Source organism: Neomonachus schauinslandi, chromosome 14 (genome assembly GCF_002201575.2).
Source record: "Neomonachus schauinslandi chromosome 14, ASM220157v2, whole genome shotgun sequence".
Classification (NCBI taxonomy): Eukaryota; Metazoa; Chordata; class Mammalia; order Carnivora; family Phocidae; genus Neomonachus; species Neomonachus schauinslandi.
In genome coordinates this window covers 24,806,844-24,833,678 of record NC_058416.1, presented here as the reverse complement: position 1 = coordinate 24,833,678, position 26,835 = coordinate 24,806,844, and the positions used below count along the sequence as shown (strand labels likewise).

At 39.4% G+C, this 26,835-nt stretch overlaps 1 protein-coding gene across 1 annotated transcript in view; it reads right to left on the bottom strand.

The window, feature by feature from the left end:
* DYM (dymeclin) overlaps positions 1-26,835 on the bottom strand; it is a 342,707-nt gene that overhangs the window by 231,913 nt on the left and 83,959 nt on the right. The window contains 3 exon segments of the mRNA XM_021686111.1: positions 17,286-17,325; positions 17,327-17,429; positions 18,818-18,943. Of these exon segments, the coding sequence (XP_021541786.1) occupies positions 17,286-17,325; positions 17,327-17,429; positions 18,818-18,943 (269 nt within the window).

The window sequence follows — 26,835 nt, the reverse complement described above, 5'->3', positions numbered from 1 at the left end:
CTCCCATGGAACCAGAGAACTCCCCTGTCCTTCCACCTTAAGATCTACAAACCCATCTGCATCAACATGTACATACTCTACCTTCACTCCTGTTATAAAAGGAATGAAATAACACTTCTCCTATCTGTGGGAGTATCAATTTCTCCATCTCCTGATAGAATGTAACCTCTATGAAAAGGAGACATTTAATAATACCTGCAGAATTGAAATGAATCATTTCTATCACAGTATACAAACACGTTGTGCCATTTCCCAGCCAAAAACAACAACAAAAAACTTCTCTAGAATCCATGTCCCCTTCCAGCTGCTGCCTTATTTATCTGCCTATGCTCTGACTCTCATGCTCCCCTCAACCCATCCTAATTAGCTTCCCGAACACCACCCCACCTAAATGATTCTTGACAGAACAACTTCCATCATATCAGGCCTCACCTTATTCAACCTCTCACTTAAATCTGCATGAAGTTGTACATTTAAGATTTTGTACTTTATTGTATGTACCTAATGTTATAACTCAAACATTAGAAAGCTTCAATGAAAGGATCTCACAGAAGATCAAATACAGTAGGAAAATTAGTGAACTAAAAGATAAATCCACTATTACCCGAATGCAAAGAAACAGCATTCTAAGAGAAAGAAAGAGATTCGAAGAACAGAATGAGAAGGTCCAATGTATGAGTGACAGGAATTTCATGAGTAAAGAGAACAGCAGAGACATAAACACAACAAAATAAAACTGCTGATCACAAAAGCTACCAGGAAGTAGAGCTTTAACACCCTCCACAACCACCCCCAGGTCACACAACTAGCAGGGTTAAATCCAGGTTTCAGACTTTTTGCAAAGTATCACACCACTCAGGGCAGAAAGGAAAATCCAGTGTGGTAAGAAATGCCATGAGGCTCCAATCACATATGTGCTACTTCTCCAACTGGGATGCATGAGCTCTTGGAGATGGTCCATGATGTGCTAGGAATAAGCAAGGTCAGAAAACAGACATGGTATTCTTTCCTGAACTATTAATTTTACACAAAGATTTCAAGAAGTTAATTAAGTCAATGAACTGGCATAGAACTGCATCTTAACAGAAATGAAACAAACATGGATGTGCTCACTCAAGTATAACTTAAACGTGCATTCATTTATAAGATAGAACATAAAACCTGAGTGTGTGCCAAGTGGCTTCTGACAACCTCCTACATCCTTAAGGTTGTGTATTCATTTGCCTCAGCTATTATAACTAGGCTAAAAAAGCACTGTTAATAGCTAATGGTTTTCTCAGCAATGCATGAATTACTATGATTGGCAGAATTCAAATCTGTTTGACAACAAAAAAGATTCTTTGAGTAACTATTTTTGTTTTGTTCTTTCTTATACTCTGAACTTAAATGCTGTCATTTGTGGGGTGCCTAAGAGGCTCAGTCGGTTAAGCCCGACTCTTGATTTCTGCTCAGGTCGTGATCTCAGGCTCCATGTTGGGCTCCATGCTGGGCGTGGAATCTGCTTAGGATTCGCTCTCTCTCTCTCCCTCTATCTCTGCCCCTCCCCCACCTCAAAAAAATAAATATTAAAAAAACACTGTAGTTTATGAAGAGTATAGCAAAAATGCTGGGGGAATGGGCACAAAAAGTGCTTTGCAGAGAGGGAGAAATACAAGGTTCTATCTCACCCCACTGTTTTCTGGTCACTATGTTCTGATGATAACTCCTACCAATAATCCATCCTAGAAGCTAATTTATTATACTACTGCCTTGTCTTCATCCACTATACATTATCACTCAAGTGTAAATTAGGATTAGGGTAAGTCACAAGTAACAGACCTGTGTAATAATGGCTTCAATAAAAGTCTAAAAGTAAGTGCAGCAGAGTTTGCATTTTGCTCCATGTTGGTCAAAAGTCATGATTTTTCTATTGTTGTTCCACTGTGGTCTGCACTCCTAAGTTTACTCATGGTCCAACATGGCTAAACCAGCTCCAGCCACCACATTTTCATTCAAGTCAGCAGGACAGAGATAAGTACACACATTCTCTTTAAGAACTCTACCTGCAAGTTTGCCTATATCACCTCTGTTTATATTCCCTTGGCCAAAATGCAGACCATACATGGTTGCAAAAGGTTCTGAGAAATGTGACCTATTCTTGGCATCCACGTAGTCAGCTAAAACGGGGTAGGAGACAAACTAGCAGTGTCATACCATATTTGAATAAATCCTTTGCAATGTCCCCTAAACATGCCCCTTCTACTTGAAATGAGGGAACAGCTCATTCGTCTGATATACCCTGCCTTTTTGAGCCCTTTCTGTAACTCAGCTTAGGGGAAACTGTGTCCAGATAAACCAGTGAGTTTTATGAACAACATGAGAACTGGCAGAAACACTGGGAGACTTACCAAGACACTTTTTATTTTTTTTTTACGATTTATTTATTTGAGAGAGAGAGAGAGAGCATGCATGCATGTGTGCATGGGGGGGTGGGGCAGAGGGAGATGGGGAGAAAGAATCTCAAGCCAACTCCCCACTGAGCATGGAGCCAAATGTGGGGGTCGATCCCAGGACCTTGCGATCATGACCTGAGCAGAAATCAAGAGTTGGCTGCTTCAATGTCCACAATAGCCAAACTATGGAAAGAGCCTAGATGTCCATCAACAGATGAATGGATAAAGAAGATGTGGTATATATATACAATGGAATATTATGCAGCCATCAAAAAACCCCACAAAATCTTGTCATTTGCAATGACATGGATGGAACTAGAGGGTATTATGCTAAGTGAAATAAGTCAATGAAAGAAAGACAATTATCATATGATCTCACTGATATGAGGAATTTGTGAAACAGGACAGAGGATCATAGGGGAAGGGAGGGAAAAATGAAACAAGATGAAACCAGAGAGGGAGACAAACCATAAGAGACCCTTTTTTTTTTTAAAGATTTTATTTATTTACTTGACAGAGAGAGACACAGCGAGAGAGGGAACACAAGCAGGGGGAGTGGGAGGGGGAGAAGCAGGCTTCCCGCCAAGCAGGGAGCCCGATGCGGGGCTCGATCCCAGGACCCTGGGATCATGACCTGAGCCGAAGGCGGACACTTAATGACTGAGCCACCCAGGCGCCCCAAACCATAAGAGACTCTTAATCTCAGGAAACAAACTGAGGGTTACTGAAGTGGAGGGGGGTGGGAGGGAGGGGGTGGCTGGCTGATGGGACACTGGGGAGGGTATGTGCTATGGTGAGCGCTGTGAATTGTGTAAGACTGATGAATCACAGACCTGTACCCCTGAAACAAATAATACATATGTTAATTTTAAAAAATTAAAAAAAAAAAAAAAGAGTTGGTTGCTTAACCCACTGAGCCACCCAGGAGCCCCTAGACATCCTTAAACACACACACACACACACACACAAGCAATAGGATGCCTCAAAGCATGTGTTACTAATCATACAGCAAAAGGAGGAAGTAAATAACTTTGGCTGTAGTATGACAAGAATCTGCCTGCTTCCTGATTTGACCAAGTCAGGAATGAAATTAACAAAAGTTACTGCTCGGATTTAAATTGTACCTTTCCTCGTTAGGAATCAAACTTCTCAAGTATACACTAATGCTATTTTATTTTCATAATGTACCCTAATGACAAAATAAAACTTGGGTATTATTTGCACATCTTAGGTGTCTCCTACTTTAACATTTAATTTGCTATATGCAAATATATACATATACAGAGGGATAAGGACTGAAAAAGAATGAGAAAAAATGGAAACAGCTGATTTGTTATACAGTGATAGAATTATAGCTTATCTGTTTAAATATTCATTACTTCTAATGCTCTTTGTGCAGTAATGTTTTAAAGATTTTTTATAAACACTCACGGGGATATATAGCTAGCTTACACACATACAGCATATGGAATGGACAAAGATAGATGGTATCATGAAAACATCTTTGGCTTTGAAATCACACATAATTTTAAAGCCCTGTCTCACCACCTACTGGCTGTGTGGCTTTGGGAAAATTAAATAATCTCTGTAAAATAAGGATCACACTAGTAGCCACTCACTGTCTGTTGGCTCTCATTTCCACCCCTCTCATCTATGATCCGTAGCATAGGGGGCCAAAACCTGCAAGCTCTTATTTTCCAAACTCCTTTGCAGGCTAGCTTCAGATTAGAGCAGACAATGGGAGACACTGGCAGGAGACGGGAAGGGGAAAAGAATAGAGAAGCCACTTTTCTTTCTGCTTCTGGTGGGATGGCCAGCAGGTACAGCCATGGTTCCAATGGCTTCCTGCTCAGGTAGGAAGGCTCCTGTGGTAGCGGAGCAGACGGGGACAGTCTAGAAATGATCGTGCAAAGTAAACAATAGGTAAACCCACAAACTGTTATTTACTCAAACAGCACCATCTCGTGAGCAATATAAATACATACGCAGGCAAAATTATTTTCACTTTTAGAAACATCCCTGGAAAGGGCGCCTGGGTGGCTCAGTTGGTTAAGCGACTGCCTTCGGCTCAGGTCATGGTCCTGGAGTCCCGGGATCGAGTCCCGCATCGGGCTCCCTGCTCGGCAGGGAGCCTGCTTCTCCCTCTGACCCTCCTCCCTCTCATGCTCTCTGTCTCTCATTCTCTCTCTCTCAAATAAATAAATAAAATCTTAAAAAAAAAAAAGAAAGAAAGAAAGAAAAAAGAAACATCCCTGGAAAGCTTTATACTTCAGACTTTATACCTCCTCTCTTAAAGCTGGTATCTGTCAGTCTCTCTATACTTTCTAAGATAAACTGGGGGTTAAGAATTGACAAACATGAAAAAAGGCACAGGAAATATTAGAAAGAGTTTTAAAAAGACAAGTTTAAAATGTTCCCACATTTAGCCTCAATCCATAGCATCAGGACTGTGAAAGCATAATATGTCAGACTATGAAAATATCTAATTCAGCAATTTAAGAAATTTTTAATTGCAAAATTATCTCAACTTGGCTTGCTTTTGCACCAAATGGCCCCCAAAATGGTACTGAGAGCCAGCAAGGCTTCCAATTGGACAAAGTTATGGTTAAGGATGTTAAAGAGGATGCTGCCAGATGCGTTCATCATCCTTTTTAATCATCTAGGCAATGGGGGGGGGGAACTGCCTTAATTTTTAAGCAGAAAGGCTGAGGGAACAGGAAACATGCAAGACAAAAGTACGTAAGGTGTTTAGAAAACTAGAGAAATTGACGCAGGTGAGAGAAGAGAAAAGATGAGGAAGATAAATGGTAAATGGTATGTTTAGCATTTGGCAATGTTTCAGACACTTACTCACTACTTGTCTTATTTATGTTATTCAAATGTAACAAAAGCCCACAGGGTAAAGGTATTCTAAGTCCCATCCTGAAACTGAGGAAATCAGGGTTCAATGAAGGTGAGTAATTTAATCAAAGTGACACAACCGGCAGAAGGCAGGGCCTGGTTTCCAGCTCACATCTTTCTCTCCCCGCCGCTATCCCGCTGGGGAGGATGGCTGGCTGCTTCTCTCCCTCCCTTTCTTTTGCCTGGCCTCTGTCAAGTACAGGACCCCTATGGCTTGCAGAAGTGAGTCTGGAGACTCCCAGGCACCACAATGAATGGCACCTCCCTTTTGCTCCCCACCATTCAACCAACTGGATGCAGTGGGCCTTCTAGGACCAGGGTCTGACCCACAAAGACTATAAACAAGTACAAGAGAAGAAAAATGAAGAGATACTATAATTCTGCAAGGAATCATCATTTCATTTTTATGAATAGGGAAAGGTTTAGAGAGATACAAGACTTTCACAAGATTATAGGGTAATTAGCTCACCTACAGTAAGGGTTTGAATCTGGGTCTGGTCTACACCTGATTCTTCAGAATCTTACCTAGCAATTCTAGAAGGCTCAGGGGCGAAGATACAGCTTGTTAATGCACAAGCTTAAATGTACAACACTAATTCATCCTCCTAGTGATTCTATTCTTTCCCCAACATTTTATTATGAAAACTATCAGACATACAGGAAAATTGGAAGAATTATATAGTGAATACCCATATACCCACCACCTAGATTTTACATGAACATTTTGTTACATTTGTAATAACATCCCTATCCATCTATGCATCCCTATATTCACCCATCAATGTAGCTTATTTTATTAATGCATTTCTTTTTTTCTTTTAAGATTCCATTTATTTACTTGACAGAGAGCACAGCCAAGGGGAGCAGCAGGCAGAGGGAGAGGGAGACGCAGACTCCCCCGAGCAAAGAGCCTGACTGGGGGCTCGATCCCAGGACCCCAGGATCATGACTGAGCTGACCCGACTGAGCCAGTCAGGTGCCCCTTATTAATGCATTTCAAAGTAAGCTCAGAAACATTTTAAAAGGGAGTCCTTGAATAACTCCTAACGCTAAACTTTAAAACATTATTTATTCATGTAAAAGGTGGTCTCAAAACTATACCAACTATAGGGCGCCTGGGTGGCTCAGTTGGTTAAGCGACTGCCTTCGGCTCAGGTCATGATCCTGGAGTCCCGGGATCGAGTCCCGCATCGGGCTCCCTGCTCAGCAGGGAGTCTGCTTCTCCCTCTGACCCTCCCCCGTCTCATGCTCTATCTCATTCTCTCTCTCAAATAAATAAATAAAATCTTAAAAAAAAAACAAACTATACCAACTATAATTTATGAGCGTTTTACTACCATTCACAAATTCTGTCAGCAAGTAACCTTAAATAGATCAGCCTTTGAATTTGCTCCAACATCCATGTTGAAATTAATGTAAATTAAAACAGCTGTTTAATAAAAGTTACACTCATTTGACTGTGATAAAATTAAACAGTTTTAAAGCAAATCCATATTAACTGCTTCATTTTTCAAATAAGACTTACCTCCTCAAAAAACTGAAATTCCACAATTTTAATATTCTTATTTTTTAATCTTTCATATTTTAAAATTCCACAATACAATAAATTATGTCACAGAAGTCTTAAAAACAGATTAAATCAGTGCCTAATAAACAACACATATAGCAAGCCTTAGAAATTTATTCCTAGGATTTCATCTGAAATTGACTGCTTTATTCTATAATTTTCCTGGTGACTATGAATGAATTTGTTTCCCAACTATTTGTAGCATGAAAGAGGCCTCAATCTTCCCTTTCAATCTGCTGAGGAAATGAGCATAGAGGGCTGGCATACTGACTTTCAAAGCCATTTCTGGAAACTGCCTGAGGACTGGCTGTCAGCAAATTATGAGGATAAAAGAGAAGTCAAAACTGTTACTTTGACACTATATTACTTCCAATCAATATCATTTAGTAAACAGCTTTTGAAAAGTCTAAAATCTGAAATAATACTTTTCTCAGGGAACAATTAAAAGTGAAATAGCGGGCACCTGGGTGGCTCAGATGGTTAAGCGTCTGCCTTCGGCTCAGGTCATGATCCCAGAGTCCTGGGATCGAGTCCCACATCGGGCTCCCTGCTCCTTGGGAGCGGGCTTCTCTCTCTCTCTCTCTGTCTCTCATGAATAAATAAATAAAAATAATAAAATAAAATAAATAAATAAATTTTAAAAAGTGAAATAGCTTATGTTACTGCTCTACAACTAAATACAGGCATTTTGGGTAGCAGATACTAATCTAAATGCTCCGTGTATCCCTGCAAGGAACCTCTCCAAGGAACCAGGAAAATGATATTAACTCTATTTTATAAGTCACAAAATTAGTTCAGCCCTGAAAATAGAGGAGGAAAAAGCCATCCTTTCACCTGGTATATAAAATCTCCCAAATCATTCCAAGTAAAAATGAACTGAGAATATAATTATTGTTTATAAAGCACTTTCTTTTTCTGAAAGTTCAAAGTGCTTTAATTAGAAATGTTTTCACAACTATGCCTGTTTCTGCGTGTCACATACTTTTTCTCTTACTGTAGTTTTTCTTTCTCTCAGTGAGTCAGCCCAGGAAAAGCCAAAACTGAACAGAAAAATAACCATCACATAAAATAAATTACAACTACCGCATAGCATACCTTTCGTAATGAATTCAATAACTTTCTCAATAAAAGTAACCGGGACAGATAGGAGTTTTAATCTTCAAATTTTACTTTATTAATTTCTCTACTACAGCATTTGCCTAAACAAATAATCACGGCTTTGGCCTTATAATTTGGCTGGGACACCCACCACCGCAAGCAAAGGAAAAAAAAAAAAACATTTTTGATGGCTCATTCAAATGGAAAAGCCATATATCAGAAGTTATTGTGTAAAACCTCAGTACTTGTGATGGAAAGCGCAGTTTGGCAGAACACATTTAATTAGGGTTGGCTCTTTAAAACATTAAATACTCAGTTATAATCACATTACAGCTTTGTCTTATAAAGAAAAAAATGTAAGAAATTTCAAGGTCAACCCTTCCTTGCTTTACTCTTTTTTTTTTTAGGCATCAGGGGCATTAAAAAGCTTGAAAATATAAGAAAAGACAAGGTCAAAGAAGGATAGCATCAAAAGAAAAACTAAATAAATGTTATGTTTTTCTTTCTCACAATTAAATATTCAACATAACCACTAATTCTTTTAGTGACTATCTGAAGTCTCTATTAAAAAACCAAATAGCAGGGGCGCCTGGGTGGCTCAGTCGTTAAGCGTCTGCCTTTGGCTCAGCCATGATCCCGGGGTCCTGGGATCGAGCCCTGCATCAGGCTCCCTGCTCGGCAGGAAGCCTGCTTCTCCCTCTCCCACTCCCCCTGCTTGTGTTCCCTCTCTCACTGTGTCTCTCTCTGTCAAATAAATAAATAAAATTAAAAAAAAAAAAAACCAAATAGATATTTTCATAATTTATTTACATTAGAAATCTGAGTAAACTTCTAAATCACTATAAAATCACTGGCTTTTTCCAAAACAATTTTTTAAACAAAAGTTATCTTTTAAATATTACTATGTAATATTCATTATCTAGTCATGACCATTTTTGTGTAATGATCTTAGGTGCCTGGTGCTAGGTGCCTGGCTCTTTCCTACACTTTTGCTCATTTGATCGCCTCAGTAGCCCTACAAAAGAAGGCATTATCCTCATTTTACCATGACTAACCTGAGTCACTAAAAGGTTAAACAGCCCAAGAACACCTAGCTGATAGACTGCAAGACTGACATTCAGTTCCAAGTCAGCCTGATACCAACAGCCAGCCTCACACTTGCTCCTCTTCTGTAATTCCAATTATCAAAATCTAGAGCCAGTCCCTCCAAAGGTCAATGTAAATGGTAGCTTCCAAAATCAGAAAAGAAAACAATTTGTTTCTGGTTGTTGTTAGGATTTCATTTTTAAGTAATCTCTATACCGGAAGTGGAGCTTGAATTTACAACCCCAAGATCAAGGGTCACATGCTCTACTGACTGAGACAGCCAGGCACCCAAAAATAATCTGTTTCAATCACAGAATTATTTTTGGAGGGGCTCCTTATACATTCTGGAATGCCCTTTAAACACACACACACACACACACACAAACACATTTGTGAGGTTGGGACAGGCTGTGAGTGACCTGCTTTGGCCACACCATAAGCAGGACTATGGTTTTAAAACAAAGAATGACTGGCACTGAAAGATGCCTTAGCTATCAACCCACAAGAGACCAGTGGCCTCCCACACAGAATTTCAGTGAGGGGAATTCCAGGATAACCTACTTAATACCTACTTAATACCTACTATGAACTGAATGCCCCCCTAAAATTCATATACCAAAGCCCCCCCACAATGTGATGGTAACAGAAGGTGAGGCCTTTGGGAGGTGATTAGGTCTAGATGAGGTCATGAGGGTAGAGCCCCCATGTTGGGATTAATGCCCTTATAAGAAGAGGAAGAGACACTAGAGCTTTCTCTCTCCTCCATGTGAAAATACAGCTTGACCATCTGCAAGCCAGGTTAAGGGCCCTCACCAAGAGCTAAATCTGCCAGCACCTTGTTCTTAGATTTTTCCAGCCTCTGGTACTGAAGAAACAGATAAATATTGTTCAAGCCATCCAGGCTGTAGTATTTTGTTATAGCAAGGTGATCTATTTGTTACCACCACACACCCTGTTCCATCACATCACAGATCAGAGAGGTAAGGGTCTTCGGTCATTTGCTTTGCAGAACATCTTTAACAGGGGAGTTGATACGCTTACAGAGTAAAGAATTAAGTATCAATTGCTTTACAAGTTATAACTAAGACTACCAATACTACTGATATCTTTGATTAGTTGAACGTTTTAAATATTTATTACAATTCAGGTTAGGTCAGCATCAAGTCTTTTTGTATTAAAATCTTTGGCTAGTTTCATAAACAAACTATCAAAAAGAAAATATAATCCTTTCAGTTAAATTAGTGAATAAGAAATAGCAATTGTTGTCAAGGCAAGTTCATTTAGGAAGGAGAAATCCCTTGTGGGCAGTATCTATTTAACAATCAAATTTTCCTTTCTGACTGGCATTGGCCAAATTTTGCACCACATAAAATGAAAAGCCAGTTGGAGAAAGAGCAAAAACATCGCTGGTGTTTCAAAACATTTTTTACATAAATTTTAAAGTCTGAACAGACCAAAAAGATATTCCCTTATATTTATAAACTATCTTAGATAAGTTTATCAGAGATTTTCTGATCACTCACTTCATCTAATTAAATTTATTTTCTTTTAAGTTATTTTGATTTTAACAAGCAGCAGCAGAGCGTCAATGCAGGTTAAAGAAAAAGTTATTTACATGAGGATAGACGGTGTATAGTTTTAGAAGTGATTTTATATACAAAATCTCATTTACTCTTCACAATAACCTGGTAGAAAATAGTCTTGTTTATCAGCTTTATAAAGTAGGATAATGAGAGTTAAAGAATTTGTCTAAGATCCATACTAAGCTGGGACTCCATCCCAAATCATCTGAGTCTCAATATCAAGCTGTGGAAATCTCCCCTTATCCACAAGGACTTCCAGGAATGCGAGAGAAGTCCGCGGAGAGGTGCCTGTGGTGTAATCCAAGGGCCCTGGTGTGAACTTGCAAGAGGCCTGGCCAGCACCTCCTGCCACTGGGGGGCTACGAGCTCATGAAGATCCTTGGGGGTCAGTCCTACAAGTCAGGGGAAACTGTGGGAATCCTCATGAACTCTAACATCTGCCACCTGGGAAAAACCGGCTACACTTCCCTCACCGCTAATCCTCTCTGGGATTCCAGGAAATGAAATCTAGTCTCTGTAGAAAAGTCACAAAACCCCTCGATACCTTAATTTTCTTTATTTTACAGAAACAGCCTGCTTTCCACAAAGGAATCACAACGCGTCCATCCGGTCTCAATATGGTGACAAGGACATAATCCTGAATAAAGGAGGAAGTCCCAAACCTCTGTTTAATGATGATCCAGGGCTGAAAATAAGTGCACATCTTATCTTTGGCTGAAATTATGGATGACACCATACCTAACAAAACCATATTTGACATACGCTGAACGTTGTATGTATAAAACTGAAGGGGGAAGACAGGACATAAAACTGCAGGTATAAAAAAGATGAGATGATGAAAGCTAACAAAAATTCATTAATAACTGAATATTATCTGCCAAAAGAGTGAGATTTCAGTCTAGATTAATTTTTTAAAATGCAGTGTCCAGAATCAGGGGGTTTAGGGCTCTGATCCATTCCATGCTGGAGTACTGTAGTAACGGCCAGACTTCAGGAGAAACGGGATAAACTCATACAGCAACAGAAAACAATGAAGAGAGCAACAAAAAGAAAAATCAAGATAATACAAGAGGAGACGGTCAGCTGAAACCATCAGAGTTGCCTCACAAGATGTTGCTCAGTGGGTAAGAGTACTGGCTCAACTATCTGCAATGATGGGCCCACAGCAAAATAGATCCAAGCACTGGAGAGGGACCTGGACCAAGTGAGTGGTGCTGAAATGGACCAGCTATATCAGAATCTTCTAGAATGTTTACTGAAAATGTATATGACCCAGCCCAAGCACAGGTGTAATGACTCAGAAATTCCAAGGTGTAAGCACACGCATGTGCATTTTTTTTTAAAGTATGCCGAGTGGATCGCTAATGTTTGGAAGCCACTACATGACCTTTATCCTCATTTCTCCTAATCTTGGAATTCTACAATTCATTACAAAATACCACATGGATTAAAACTGTAGCACTCGGGATGCCTGGGTGGCTCAGTCGGTTAAGCAGCTGCCTTCGGCTCAGGTCATGATCCCAGGGTCCTGGGATCGAGTCCCACGTCGGGCTCCTTGCTCAGCGGGGAGCCTGCTTCTCCCTCTGCCTGCCTCTCCCCCTGCTTGTGTTCTGTCTCTCTCTCTGACAAATAAATAATAAAATCTTTAAAAAAAAAAACTGTAGCACTCTTTCCTAAACGGTAAAGTGACGTATCAATTGGTTCTTTTTCCGTTTGGCCAGCATCTTAGAGAAATATATCTAAACTTAAAAGCTATAAAGAGGAAGGAAACCACTTTTTCTTGTACTGCAAAATTATGAAGAGGCTTGTTGGTATGTATTACAGGTTCTCCCAGGTAAAGTAAGATATTAATGTATAATTGATCCTAACCACTTCCAGTGAAAGACGTAAACCACACCTGACGCATGTGAAAACAATTTTTTTTTAAAAGAACAAAATCCATACAAGTAATTTTCATTATTCTCATTAACTGTAAAAAAAAAACTTTCTAGGGGTCATTAAAATATATTAATAATTCCTCATTCATTTAATACTTTCTATTCAAACATCATGCAAGCACTCACCACATACTATGGGACCAATAATAAACAGAAAGGGGCAGGGGATGTGCTGCCTGGTGTAACAGCTAGTCTAGGATAGATAAACTGACAGCAGCCTAGTTACAAGAACACCTAATTGTAAAAATGCAATTTTGGTGCAACAAAAATGATACTATATTTTAAAAAGTAGATTTTAGGGCGCCTGGGTGGCTCAGTTGGTTAAGCGACTGCCTTCGGCTCAGGTCATGATCCTGGAGTCCCGGGATCGAGTCCCGCATCGGGCTCCCTGCTTGGCAGGGAGTCTGCTTCTCCCTCTGCCCCTCCCCCCTCTCATGTGCTCTCTCTCATTCTCTCTCTCAAATAAATAAATAAAATCTTTAAAAAAAAAAAAAAAAAAGTAGATTTTAAAATGCAGAGGAAATCTCCATTTCTTTATTTTTGCTGACAAAGAAATAAACAACTGTTCCTAAGGGTAGTTGAATATTAAATTTACTGAAGTTCGTAAGTGTGCTGTGGTTGTGTAAGAGATGTCCCCTTTCAGGAAATACACATTCAAGTATTTAGAGATAAAGGGCCATGATGCATGTAACTTACCCTCAAATGGTTAAAAAAAAATTGTGTGTGTGTGTGTGTGTGTAGAATGAAAGAGGAGGAGGGAAGGGATACAGACACAAAACTAACAGGATAAAATGGTAACAATAAATCAACCTGGAAAAGGTATATAATTTCTTGTAATACTTTTATTTCTGAAACTTTCATATACGTATGAACTTAATTCCAAATAAAGTTCTTTTGTTTTTTTTTTTGTTTTTTAAGAGGAGACAGATAAATAAGGGAAAAAATAGCACAATGTTGATAATTCTTAAAGATGGGTTATGGATAGGTGGTCATTCTACCACTCTCTCTACTTTTATCCATCTTTGAAATTTGCCACAATAAAATGTTAAAAAATAAAAATAAAGAGCAGGTGAAATCATGTATTAAGTTAGCTACTAAAGTGACTAGAAAACAGAAGGCATTCAGTAAATGATAGATGTGTTATTATAAACCGAGTTCACTCTATCTGGAGTGTAGACAAGTTATTAGTGTTTCCTATTCCAGTACATACAAGCAAGTATTTACTGACAGTCCAGATGTAAGGTGCTCTGCTGGAGACAGCAGTGAACATGCTCACATTAAGTCAAGCACCAGCTGACACACTCAGGACTCAGGTTATGATGAGAGAGGACCAGAAAACAAAGGTGAAGAGTCAAAGGAACTGAGCTCAAGTGCAAACCAACATCACATCTTTCCTAGGTGATCTTAGAAAAATCGTAAGTAGGAACATCTCTTCATCAGTCGTATTATAGAAAGGTGAAACCACATATTTGACAAGGTTGCTACAAGAACCAAGTGAAATACATGAAAAGTGCTCTATAAACTCTCAAGTGTTATCCACATGTTAGTTTTCATTGTATTGTATGTAGAGGCCAGGTATGGAGAATGAGGTTTGTACACAGTAATCGTAACGCAAAGCCAAGTTAAGTATGCCACAGGGAAAGAGCACACCTGGCTAGGAGAGAAAAGGAAGTCTTCATGGAGAAGGTGGTACTTGAGATGGCCCTTAATGGATGGACCGGCAGAAAGAAGTCAGAGAGGAGGAAATAGGATTCTAAGTGAAAGAGATAATCCAAGGAAAGACATGAAAGGGGGAGAGCATCAGGCATGTAAAGAGTAACAGAGTTCTTACTAGAGTCTGGGCAACAAACAGTAGAATATTCAACCAGAAATATATCTGAAAAAGTGAGAATAAACTGGAGAAGGCCTTGCCTAACGCCTGGGAGGGTCCAGATGTGTGGTTCACTACTCACCTAGCACGAGGAAGCTTTTCTTCCTCTGCCAGTGCCAACGAAACTTCACTATCCAAAACTAGAAAGATTTCCAAAATAAGGCACTCTGTTTCAAAGGAAATTATTCAAGCAACACGTACCACACATATACTGCTATGAAAAGAAATGCTTTCTTCTGAGTTTCCAGAAAAAAACGCAATCCCAATGAAAATATAATCCAAAAGAGTTTATAATTTACATTCGGCTTTGGCTTTTTTTTTTTTTTCAGTAGGAGCTTCCAAATCATATTTCTTCTCAAGCCAATATTAAAGTAAGAAAATTCCTTAACTACCAGCCAAAAGATCTTCAAAAGTGATCACACAACTGAAGTTAAATTTCCTTGTCAACCTGACTGACTTTCACAGAATGTGACTTAATTCAACATTACGTGACCACTTTTCCTCCCGCCCCAATAATACACAGCTGTGCTTTAGGAGAGACCATTCTTCTGCCGTTTGAGTCGCATACTGTAAAATAATGAAAAGTCACTCTTATCATGATTTATACCTTTATATGAATAGTTTTATGAAGATGTAAGAAGCTATATAAAATGTCTTGTGACTACAGTTCACTAAAAATCTTAAGTCCAGTTTATTTATTTTTATTTATTTTTATTTTTTAAGATTTTTAATTACTTATTGAAGACAAAGAGAGAGCACAAGGCAGGAAAGTGGCAGAGGGACGACAGTCAGACTTCCCACTGAGCACAGAGCGAGACACACAGGGCTCGATCCTAGGACCCTGAGACCATGACCTGGTCATGGTCAGATACTTAACTGACTGAGCCACCCAGGTGCCCCCGTAAGTCCATTTTCATGTCCTTAACTAATATGAAATCTTTTTCACCACCACCTCCCCCAGACTCTGAATATTAAATTTTTTAATGGTAAAGGAAAAAGCCATAAAACCATTGGAAATTATATGGAAATAATCTTAGCAATCCTGACCTCATTCAATAGACAAAAAAACTGGAAGCTAGGAAAATTAAGGGACTTCCCTCTGATACACTGCTAACTAGGTGGGACAGATCTAAAGTTTAAAAGTTCTTTGGCACCTAGTACTGATGATACCACATTACCATAATGGACATTCTTCTGATGACACATGACTCCAAGAAAAACTAAACACAATGCATGAATCTATGTTTGTCCTTAAAAAAAAAAGTGCAAAGTATTGCCATTGTTTGGAAGAAAGCAGTTAATGAACTTATACTATCTCCTTCCACAAATCTTCAACCAGGGGCGTCTGGGCGGCCCAGTCGGTTAAGCGTCTGCCTTCGGCCCAGGTCATGATCCCAGGGTCCTGGGATCGAGTCCCCCATCGGGCTCCTTGCTCTGCAGGGAGTCTGCTTCTCCCTCTGCCCCTGCCACTCCCCGCTGCTCATGCACTCTCGCTCTCTCAAATAAATAAAAATCCTTAAGAAAAAATCTTCAACCATCTTGAAATACTGGAAAATACTTAGCTTTATATCCTTATTCCAGTTTAATGATCAAAAAAGAAAATACTGATGGATTAATGAAGCCTTCCCATGGGACGCAAGCAGCCACGGCTGTGCTGCCTTCAGAGGCCACGGATGCACAAGCCTGGGACACAGCCTCCTCAACTGAAACAAGGGGAAATCAGAGCACGAACCTCTGCAGGCCTGGCATTCTGGGGAGCCTGCTCAGCACCGAAGACAAAGCGATGAGGGACCACAAATGTATTCAATCCATCATATTAAAAGAAATCAGGGGAAGGCAAATCTAGAAAGCCTGGCCCACAGATCAATTCCAAAAGTCAACAGAGGTCTCTTAACCCAAAGACGTTCCCAAGACGCACTACCCGGTCCATTATCAAACAGGACTGGACTACATTTTCCCATCATACTGATGTTCCTCCCTGAGTGTGGCGAGCACGCCACAGCCATAATTTCACTGTGGAACTCGGCTCCGGGTAGCATTCCTTCAAATAGCCCACCTGTGCAGTACGTGGTACGGCGCGTACTGCTAGCTTAGTAAGAGCGCCCGTGCAGACCCTACAACTGCCAAAGTACCAGGCTGCTTTTTGTTTCTCCGTCAGAAGAAAGCAAAAGTTCAGTTTCTAGGACTTCGCGTGACGCGGGTCCGCCACACTAACACCAGGGAGAGCCAGGGCTAACCCTTGCCACTCCTCGTGTCCTCATGTCCAACACCGTGAAGCAGAAACGAGGCTTTACTGTCAGCTGGGAAAGGATTTTCTGCAGTGAATGCAATCTGCTTCCAATCTGATAAAACCCACATATGTGCTTCAGAATTTAATAAAAAACTCTTCAAAATGTGCTAATTTGTTGCTGAGCAAATGAAACGTGTAACAAGAAAACTACACCTAATTAGTCATGTAAGATCCTAACCAATAAAGCCTCTAAAATAGCATAATTTCCTCAAAGCACAAGCAGTAAAAAGTTTCCAAGAGCTTAACCGCATTTATTGTGTACAGCTAAAATTCATGCGATATGCATATTTACAAACATTATTCTTGAAAAATGGTGTCTTACAGGTAAACAATTATTTGCATACATTTCACTGCATCAATCACAGCACTAAATGGAAAAAATATTTTAAATTACTTCCAGTATTTCACATTTAGCCAGCTCCACAGAGCCAACAGTGGTGGCCAAGTGGACAGAATTTCTTATGACTAATTAGACAAATTCTATCTGCATCCAAGAACTGACAAAATCTGGTTAGACTTACTTGCTACTCCTGACGCAAGTCCATAGAGCAGTCCTCCCCCCCTCCGACTGCTGTGGGAGTACCTGTGCTCCTGGAGGGGGCGGCTTTTCTTGTCTGATAAAGTTATACAATAAGGTTTTCACAAGTTTGCTGGTGTACGGAAGACTACACAAAAAGAAAAAAGAAGAAAATCAAACTCATAGTTATGGAAGTCCCCTGATTTTGTATAATGATAAATATCATCTATATAATCTTTTAATAAAAAAGGGATTAGCACAATTCAAAGAAATGTAGCACTGTCACATAACAGTGAAGACTGTGGGCTCTGAGATCAGACTTGAGGCTGAATTCTGGCTTTCCTGTTTCTATGCCATAGTTGTTGGTCAAATAACTTCAACTCCTGAGCGCCAGTTACCTTGCTGGTAATCTGTATAACAGGTGACATATTATAAATTCAGTGTATTATTCAGTACCTGGTACTTGAAGGGAGGTAGTAACACAGAATCAGTGGGGAAAAGCAAGAATTAAAAAGCAACAATATAAAAGACTATACATTTTAAGCATGAAATTATTCAATTTATGCATGCATACAAAATACTATATATATTTATTCTTTCCTTTTAAGTAATGGAATGAAAGGAGAAGAGAACACAAGTGAAAAGGGATATGTGTCCACAAATTAAAGTGATAAACCAATTCCTACAATCTAGAGAAAACTCTGTAATAGACTCCTGAGCCAAAGCTCAGGCTCTTTCTCTATAGCCAGTGATTTTCAAATGTGTTCCAAACAGCCTTACAGGATTCTGTGACTGTATCACAGGTACAATCCAGGGAGCAAGAAGGTGCCACATAGATAACCAAGGCAACAAGAAGGATGTGAAAAAGACAAAGCTCCTCCCACTCCCTGAGAACTTTAATCAAAGCTACTTTATTTGTAACTGTTTTACATTCTCAAGTTCTGTGAAGAATGTGCCAATAGAAGATACGTGTGTGTGTGTGTGTGTGTGTGTGTGTGTTTTATCCACTTCCAGCCCCCCATTAGGAGCTTGTAAGCTGCTACCGAAGAGCAGAGGCCCCCATCCTAACGCGGTTAACACACACTAAATATCTATGACTAAATGAAAGCAGGAGCAGTCAGCTAAGAGGCGGCTGGACTAGTCCAAACACAGGGTGACTGGGTGGAGATGTGGTAGTTTCGAAGGGACCTGTGAAAAGGGGAAGACTGAAAATAATTTCAGTGGAGAAGCATGCCAAGATGAGTGCTTAGACATAGAGAATGCTGCAGAAAAAGAAGAAAGACGACTTCAAAGTTTCACTTCTACAAAGAAACCACCAGAGAAGGTGAAAAGCCGTGGAGATGAAAGGGGCAGGAGGATGGACAGTTTAAATCGGAAAGCAGAATCTGGTTCCTTACGTGTTGGGTTTGGAGTGCGGACAGAATCACAGAAGGAAATGTCTGGCTGGACAGCTGGGACAACAGTGAGGTTAGAGGACAAGACCAGAAATATAGATTTATACAATAAGAAGTAGAAAAATGTAAAACAGGAACATACCATCGACCTCGCATCAAATACTTGTGACTGATACTCTGTCGCAAAACTTCCTTGTGGAAGAGTTGGCAAGAAAGGAAAACCACCATTGTTGATACAGCTTCTACTGAGATTTCATATGTAATATCTCTGGAGAAATAGGAAACAAACAGAATAATGATCCCCTTGGAAATGAGGATTGCTCTTTTCTAAATTATACATTTAAAAACTCAACCTAAATATTCAACATGTTTCTGGGTTATAAAAAAAAAATACTAATATGTTTAACATAAAAATTAAGTCAAGCAAAAACATGAAGCCCTTTCCCAGCCATTAGCTCTTGTACTTGGGTTAGGCATCCCATGACTTTCCTATTTTCCAGTTCCCATCTCCTGCTGAATGACAAGTCTCTTAATGTATAACGGAAACAGTTACCAGCAGTGTTCGGCTTGGAAGATCCACCCTAAAGCTCTATGTTCATCTCTGTTTATTTATAATGCAGAACCAAATATGCAGATTGCCAAACTGAAGAGAAGTCCCAGTGCAGGGAAGAAAACAATGCCTTTTCGTGGTGATAATCACTTTACAATGAGAACAATGGCATATCCTAACAACCTCTACCTCTAGTGTCTGCTGCCTCCAGGCCAACTCTGCATGTTCAGCAAAATATGGACAGTGAACACATTATACCTGTTTTATTAAGCAAGTTTCTCCCAAGATCATCAGCCCCCCTTTAGAAATAAATCTTAGATCAAATAAAAAGGAAACAAAGTTTTGGCTGAGCAGGAAGCACAAACAGGAATAAATGGCTCAAGAAATCTTCAGTTATTGCAAAAGTTTAACATGATCATCATGGGGAAAAGTAACAGATCAGGAAAGTGGAAATCTCAACAACACAGCAAAAAGAGTAACAGCTCCAAAAGAATATCAAAATATTTGACACAACTGAAATACTCATGGAAAGCCCCCCCCCCCAAAAAAACACTTAACACCTACTTAAATGAGGCTCATTAAGCAAATTAAACATGTCTTGATTCTAGAACTGGGCAAGCTTAAATTCTACCAGATATTTTAAGGACTTATTGCTGATAGAAATCTCTTTTATTTCTTTTTTTAAGGAATTTTTTTGAAAGATTTTATTTATTTATTTGACCGAGAGAGAGCACAAGCAGGGGGAGCAGCAGGCAGAGGGAGAAGGAGAAGCAGGCTCTCTGCCGAGCAGGGTGCCCAATGTGGGGCTCGATTCCAGGACCTTGGGATCATGACCTGAGCCAAAGGCAGCCACCCAACCAACTGAGCCACCCAGGTGCCCGATAGAAATCTCTTTTAAAAATAAAATATACAAAACACAAGAGGTCCATGCAACTGATGTTGTTATGTAATGAATAAATCCCAGTTCTACTCAGAAATCTCACTTTCAAAAGTATCATAGAACAATTCTCTCTCCTGAAATTTCCATAATTAGTGTTGTAAATATTAACTACATAAAACACAATTCTTATATTTGTTCTTACTCCTTGAACTGAATGAAAGACAAGCATGACATGTCATGATTCATTAATTCTTCATAATAATGATGATGACTGCTAGCACCTGAAAGATTTTGCATCACAGCTATCATTTACTCATATAGCCCATACTCTATGGTCAGTTGGCTAGACATTTAGCTGGGTCAGGGCTTAAAGCCAAATCCTGAAGAACAAAATATCTTGCTACAGGGTAGAGCCTATCTAGATAGGTGACCACCTCCAGGACATTTGATCATATATTCAGTTACTGCATCAATAACAAAGAATCAACTGCAGTGGTTTATAATTTATAATTTAACATCTTATTCTATGTCCCAAATCCAAATTCTGTAAAGCTATACGGGAGTGAAGGGTAGAGGGTTTCATGCTGGGAGGCAGGGAAAGCTGACAGCACATAAGAATAGTGATTCAACAGGACATTTTCGTGTCAAGCTACAAATCCATTCACCAAAATTCCTAAACAGAACTAAGTGATCCCCCTTGTGTGCTTCCATAGGTCTATGGATAAAAGTTCTATCAAACTGTTTATTACACTGTATTCCACTTTGTAGGTCATTCAACAAATATTTACAAAGAACTCATTCTTACTATATCTAGACAGGCATTATGCCCCACATTAGAGACATATCCATCAACAAAGAGATAAGGCTCCCGCCTTTATGGAGCTTACAGTTTAGTAAAGAAAAGAGAACTCAAGAAATAATTACACCAAAAAGGGTCATAAAGAAAAAGAGTAAGGAACACCATGAAAGGATTTAGGGGATTCTGGTTGTAAAGCTCTTCTGAAAAAGTGACATTAAGTTAAGCCCTAAAGCAGGACTGGCAAGCAGTTACATGCAGACGACTTTTGGTTTTTTTTAAGATTTATTTATTTCAGGGGCGCCTGGGTGGCTCAGTCGTTAAGCGCCTGCCTTCGGCTCAGGTCATGATTCCAGGGTCCTGGGATCGAGCCCCGCATCGGGCTCCCTGCAGAGCAGGAAGCCTGCTTCTCCCTCTCCCACTCCCCCTGCTTGTGTTCCCTCTCTAGCTGTCTCTCTTTCTCTCTGTCAAATAAATAAATAAAATCTTTAAAAAAAAAAAAAGATTTATTTATTTGAGAGAGAGCATGTGCACACGTGCAAGTGGAGCTCCAAGTTATGACCCATGAGATCATGATCTGAGCTGAAATCGTGACCTGAGCCAAAAACAAGAGTTGGACGCTTAACCAACGGAGCCACCCAGGTGTCCCAAGACGAGTCTCTTTTCTAGCTAGGGATCCTTTCATTTTTTAGTTAGTTATATTCCCAACTCTAGTACATAACAGACACTCAATGAATAAATGGACACAGAGACAGAGGGATTTTTTCTTTTTTGTAACTTTTGTATTTTTTTTGAGAGAGAGAGGGAGAATCTTAAGCAGTCTCCACGCCCAGTGTGGAGCCCCACATGGGGCTCAATCTCACAACCTTGAGATCATAACCTGAGCTGAAATCAAGAGTAGGACACTCAACTGACTGAGTCACCCAGGCGCCCCAAGACACAGGGATCTTTTAATGCTCTGATTTTTATTGGAAATGACTCACTGGGTCTTCCTGAATAGACTGATCAGCACAGCATATAAAGCATATGTAATTTGGAATAGCAAAACGGAAGAAATGTGTTGAGGTCATGTAATACCCAGTCATAATACAAAAGAATACTCATTGCAAACATAAAGGGAATTTCATGAAGGACCCACGATGCTGCTGATTGAGAGGATATCTTTTATTCATTTTTCTGACCAGCATCCATTTATCAGCAGTAAAACAAAGGACACATAGGATGATCTGAATGGAATGACTTAATAGCATGAAAATAGTAATTCTACACAAATTAATCCTAAAGTCAAGTCGGGAACGTTTTCAGGAATGTCCTAAAGTGACTCTAAACTTTTTATGAAAGAGTAAACATGGCCAAGTCAACCTTGAAAATAAAGAGTGAAGAGAGGGACTTTCACTACCAGGTATCAAGCCATGCTATGCAGCTATAGCAATAAAAACAGCATGGTATTTGCAAACACACACAAAAAAAACAGGCAAATGAATGAAACCCACCCAAGAACCAAACCTATGGCTCACACCTGTGGTGCAGACGTAAATAACATACAACAAAGATGGGTCCACGAATCAATGAGGACAGAAGAGACTGTACAGAGGATGGTGCTAGGAACAACTGGCTCCTTTTACAAAGAAAGCAGTATCTAACAACATACTCAAAGCCCCACTACAGATGGGTTAAAGACCTGGATGTGAATGGTACAGCTAAAGTTAACACAAGAAAACATATGATGCTAAGTTTGGAACATAAGCACATGAAATGACTTCTTAAATAAAAGCCTGAGAGCACAAACCATAAAGTCAAAAAATGCACTTAATTACATAAAAATTAAGGATTATTGCTCAACAAATGAAACCTTGGACAAAGGTAACAGGCAGATGAAGAACAAGAAACTCATCGAGAACCTTACAAACAACTCCTGCAAATGGCCAAGAAAAATATAAGATTTAGAGAAACAAAAAGAATGCCTAAAAAGAAGAGCATCTAGCATCTTTTTATGTGTGCACAGGAATAAAAATCAGCTCAAATATACTACAGTCACTCAGGGTTGATAATGACGGAGAATACAATGATCTCTCAGAAGAAATCTACTGAGGAGACGAGCAGGCATTTCTTATTTGTAAATAATTGTTAAACAAGTTAAAATGGACTTCATCAATATGATACTAAAAGACAGTGAGATACATACATACTGTTGGAACAACTGTACAGCCTTCTGTAAGAAAAAAGACTTGAGGGGGGCCTGGGTGGCTCAGTCATTAAGCGTCTGCCTTCGGCTCAGGTCATGATCCCAGGGTCCTGGGATCGAGCCCCACATCGGGCTCCCTGCTCTGCGGAGAGCCTGCTTCTCCCTCTCCCACTCCCCCTGCTTGTGTTCCCTCTCTCGCTGTGTCTCTCTCTGTCAAATAAATAAAATCTTTGAAAAAAAAAAAAAACTTGAATCTATACCTCAGACCCTATACTAAAAGAAATCCCAAATATATCAGAAGTTTAAATCTTAAAGAAAAAAAAAAAAAACCCTATGGGACAAGATGGAAGATTCTCTTATAACATGCTTTATAGAAGGCCTTTCCAACCATTCATTCCAAATATTCACTGAGCACTTACTTACCATATGCCAGGCCTCCTGGAGCTTATATTCTAGAGGGGCAGACAAATAAATATGCTATGTAATAAATTAAAAGGTTATAAGTGCTATGAAGAAAACAATGCATGAAGGTTGGGTAAGGAGTACCTCATTAAGGTGGAAGGGTAAGGAACAGTTATGCTAAACTGCTATGAAAATAGTCCAAAACTATGTTTTAAACCAGATCAAAGTTCATTTCTCTGCCACTTAACAATCAGATAAAGCAGGATCTACTTAATAAAGTCATACAAAGGCCATGCTGGAAAGGAAGCTCTGTCCCCCTTTGCATGTACTTCCAAGTTTGTTCCAGTTATCATTTCCCATCAGAGAGAAGGGAGAAAAATCACTCCAAGGCAAGTCATTTCTTTTTAAGTAATACAAAAGTTGTTTATGTCACTTCCTCTGGTACACCCACATCTAGACCTAGCTGACAAACGAGCTTGAGAAACATCATCTTTACCTGGACAGCCTCTGCCCAGCTAAATTCTAATAAAGAGGAGGAGAATGAATTTGGGGGACCACTGACAATCGATCACAGGTGTGTTACAATTTTAAACAGTAATACTCAACACGAAGTTGACATTTGAGCAAAGACTTCAAAGAAGTAAGGAGGCAAGGGAAGAGTCTGCCAGGGAGAGGGACCGGCACATGCGAAGGCTCTGAGCTGGGAACATTTTTATTTAAGGATATTTAGCATATTTAAGGAACACCAAAGAAGCCAATGGGGCTTCAGTGAAATGTGCATGAAGGCAAGTAGTGAGAGAAAGGGCCAAAAAGGTCAACAATGAGCATAAAAACCCATCCAGAAGACCTAAAAACTGTAAAAGACAGATAAACTCAAATTCTTAAAAATAGTGTTTAAAAATTTATTATGGCAAAACAAAAGCATACTATAAGCAAATATGTCAAAAGGCAAATTTAGAAAAACATATACTTTAAATTCATGTCACAAAGGACTAAAATACAAAATGGGTCCTACAAACAGATATAACAGAGGCTCCAATATGAAAATGAGCAAAGGATATGAGCAAAAAAATGTTAACAACTCTAACATCCAACAAGAAGGGAATGATTACATATAATTTGATACTGACCTACCACAGATCATAATGTTGTATTTTTTTTAGAAGAACGAGAAGGGATGTAGAAAATTAGATCGAGCTCACACACAAGGCTAATGGGAATGTAAAATGATGAAGCCGCCGAGGAAAGTTAAACACACAATTACCAGATGACTAGCAATTTTACTTAGATACATGCCCAGGGGAACAGAAAACGTAAGTCGACCCAAAATCTTGTACAGGAATGCTCAGAGCAGCATTAGTTACAATGGCCAAAAAACAGAAACAACCCAAATGTTTACCAACTTATGAGCGGATAAACAAAATGTGGTATATACGTACAATGGCATACTTCTCAGTAATAAAAGGGAATGAAGTCCTGGGACTTGCTACAGCAGGGGTGAACCTTAAATTCATTGTGCTAAGTTTTTGAAAGCAGCCAGACATAAAAAACCACACAGTCTAGGATTCCATTCGTAGGAAATGTCCCAAAAGGGCAAATCCACAGAGACAGAAAGCAGATTAGCAGTTACTATGGGCCGGACAGAGGGAGAAATGAGGAGTGGCTGCTCATGGGTACAAGGTTTCTCTGCAGGGTGATGAAGTTCTGAAATTCGATGGTCATGACAATTTCACAACTTCTGTGAATATGCTAAAAACCACCTAATGATATACTCTGAAAGGGTAAACTTTGGGGTACTTGACTGTTCTCATAACAAAAATGAGAAAGCTCTTTAAATGCTTGTGTACAAAAGCTGCCAGGATAGACTGTCGAATGGACAAAGAGGAAAGTTCAAAACAGTACATATGATTTCCCAGCTTTTGTGTGAATGCAGGGAGAAAAAAGAATCTGTGTTCATAACTGCATCTACATTGCATGAACATCCTCAGGAAGGATACATAAGAGACTAAGCACAGTGGTTACTTATGGAAGCAAATGGGACAGCTGGAGAGATGGGGGACCAGAGTAGGCAGGAGACTGTTCATGTACACTTTTATGTGTTTGGATATTTAAGCAATATGCTCTAAAATTAAATTAATCAAGAACTAAAAATAGCAGACTGTCATATATGTTAAAATTAAACTTTTCTTGACTCAAATCTGATGACATACTGAAATAAGAGCAAACAAAATTAAATCATATTGTGGTATGCTGTAAAAGTCACTGATCCAAAATTAGGAGACCTAGGATCTGCTTCTCAGCTCTCCATTAAACTCATTCTGTTAATTTCAACAAATAATCCCTCTGGGTCTCAGTTTTCCTATTTTTAAATAAGCACATTGGGCAAGATGATCTCTAATGTCATTTCTTGTGTAACTTTCTATAATGCTCAAATAAAGGAATTCAAGGCAATTTTAGATTTCTGTGAAAACAAAATTTAAAATGTATTAATTGGCCTATCCTAAGTGCCAAATAATCAGGGAAAAGAGCCAGACAGGCCAGTACTTGAAAGAAACCAAAATGCTACCATGCTGAGTGTGGTGGTTTTTAGAAGATGAAAAATGTTTTAAGCCAACAGATCTTTCTTGTTTTAACGTCCTTGTATGATCTTCAGAAGATTTTCATCACACAATCGCCAAAACAAAGTAAACTTTAAAAAGCCAAAGTGTTGCTTTGGCTGCCATATTATCCCAAGAACTTTCCACCATCTGGGCTGGAAATGTCCTAAAACAAACTACTGTTGGAGCAAGTTATTAATTTCATGTGAAGAAAAAAAAAGACGGGCGCCTTGACCTTGTGCCGCTCTGCTAGGGCAGAATGGAACACTTGGATAAAGACAAAAGCCTTCATGAAATGGGTGTTAGTCTTGGCTAAGGACAAAGTCAACGAATAAGGAGGAAACAAACATCCTCTTCTGACTTACTATTGGATAAGAAACCGGACAGTATGTAAATGGAACATAAGTTTAACAAAAACAACAGACAAGTTCAAAGGATTAAAACCAAAATTTAGAAATATCAGTGTTATGCCACCACAGAGCGTTGAAAGTAAAACATGAGGGAAGACTAAAAAGTGGCAGAGTGTATTACAGATACTGTCAATGGTGGTGGTGGCTAGTTTTCAAAGATAACAAAATCAAAGGCATGGGAATACTTCTCATTTATAAAAGTCTTTAACAGTGGAACAGAAAGTGCCTGGAGGTTAGGAGTCAAAAACTCTGGATTCTGGTCTCAGAATGGTTACTCATTAGCTTCATCAGCCACCTTACCGGTCAACTTCATTATATGTAAAAATTAAGGGGGGGGGGG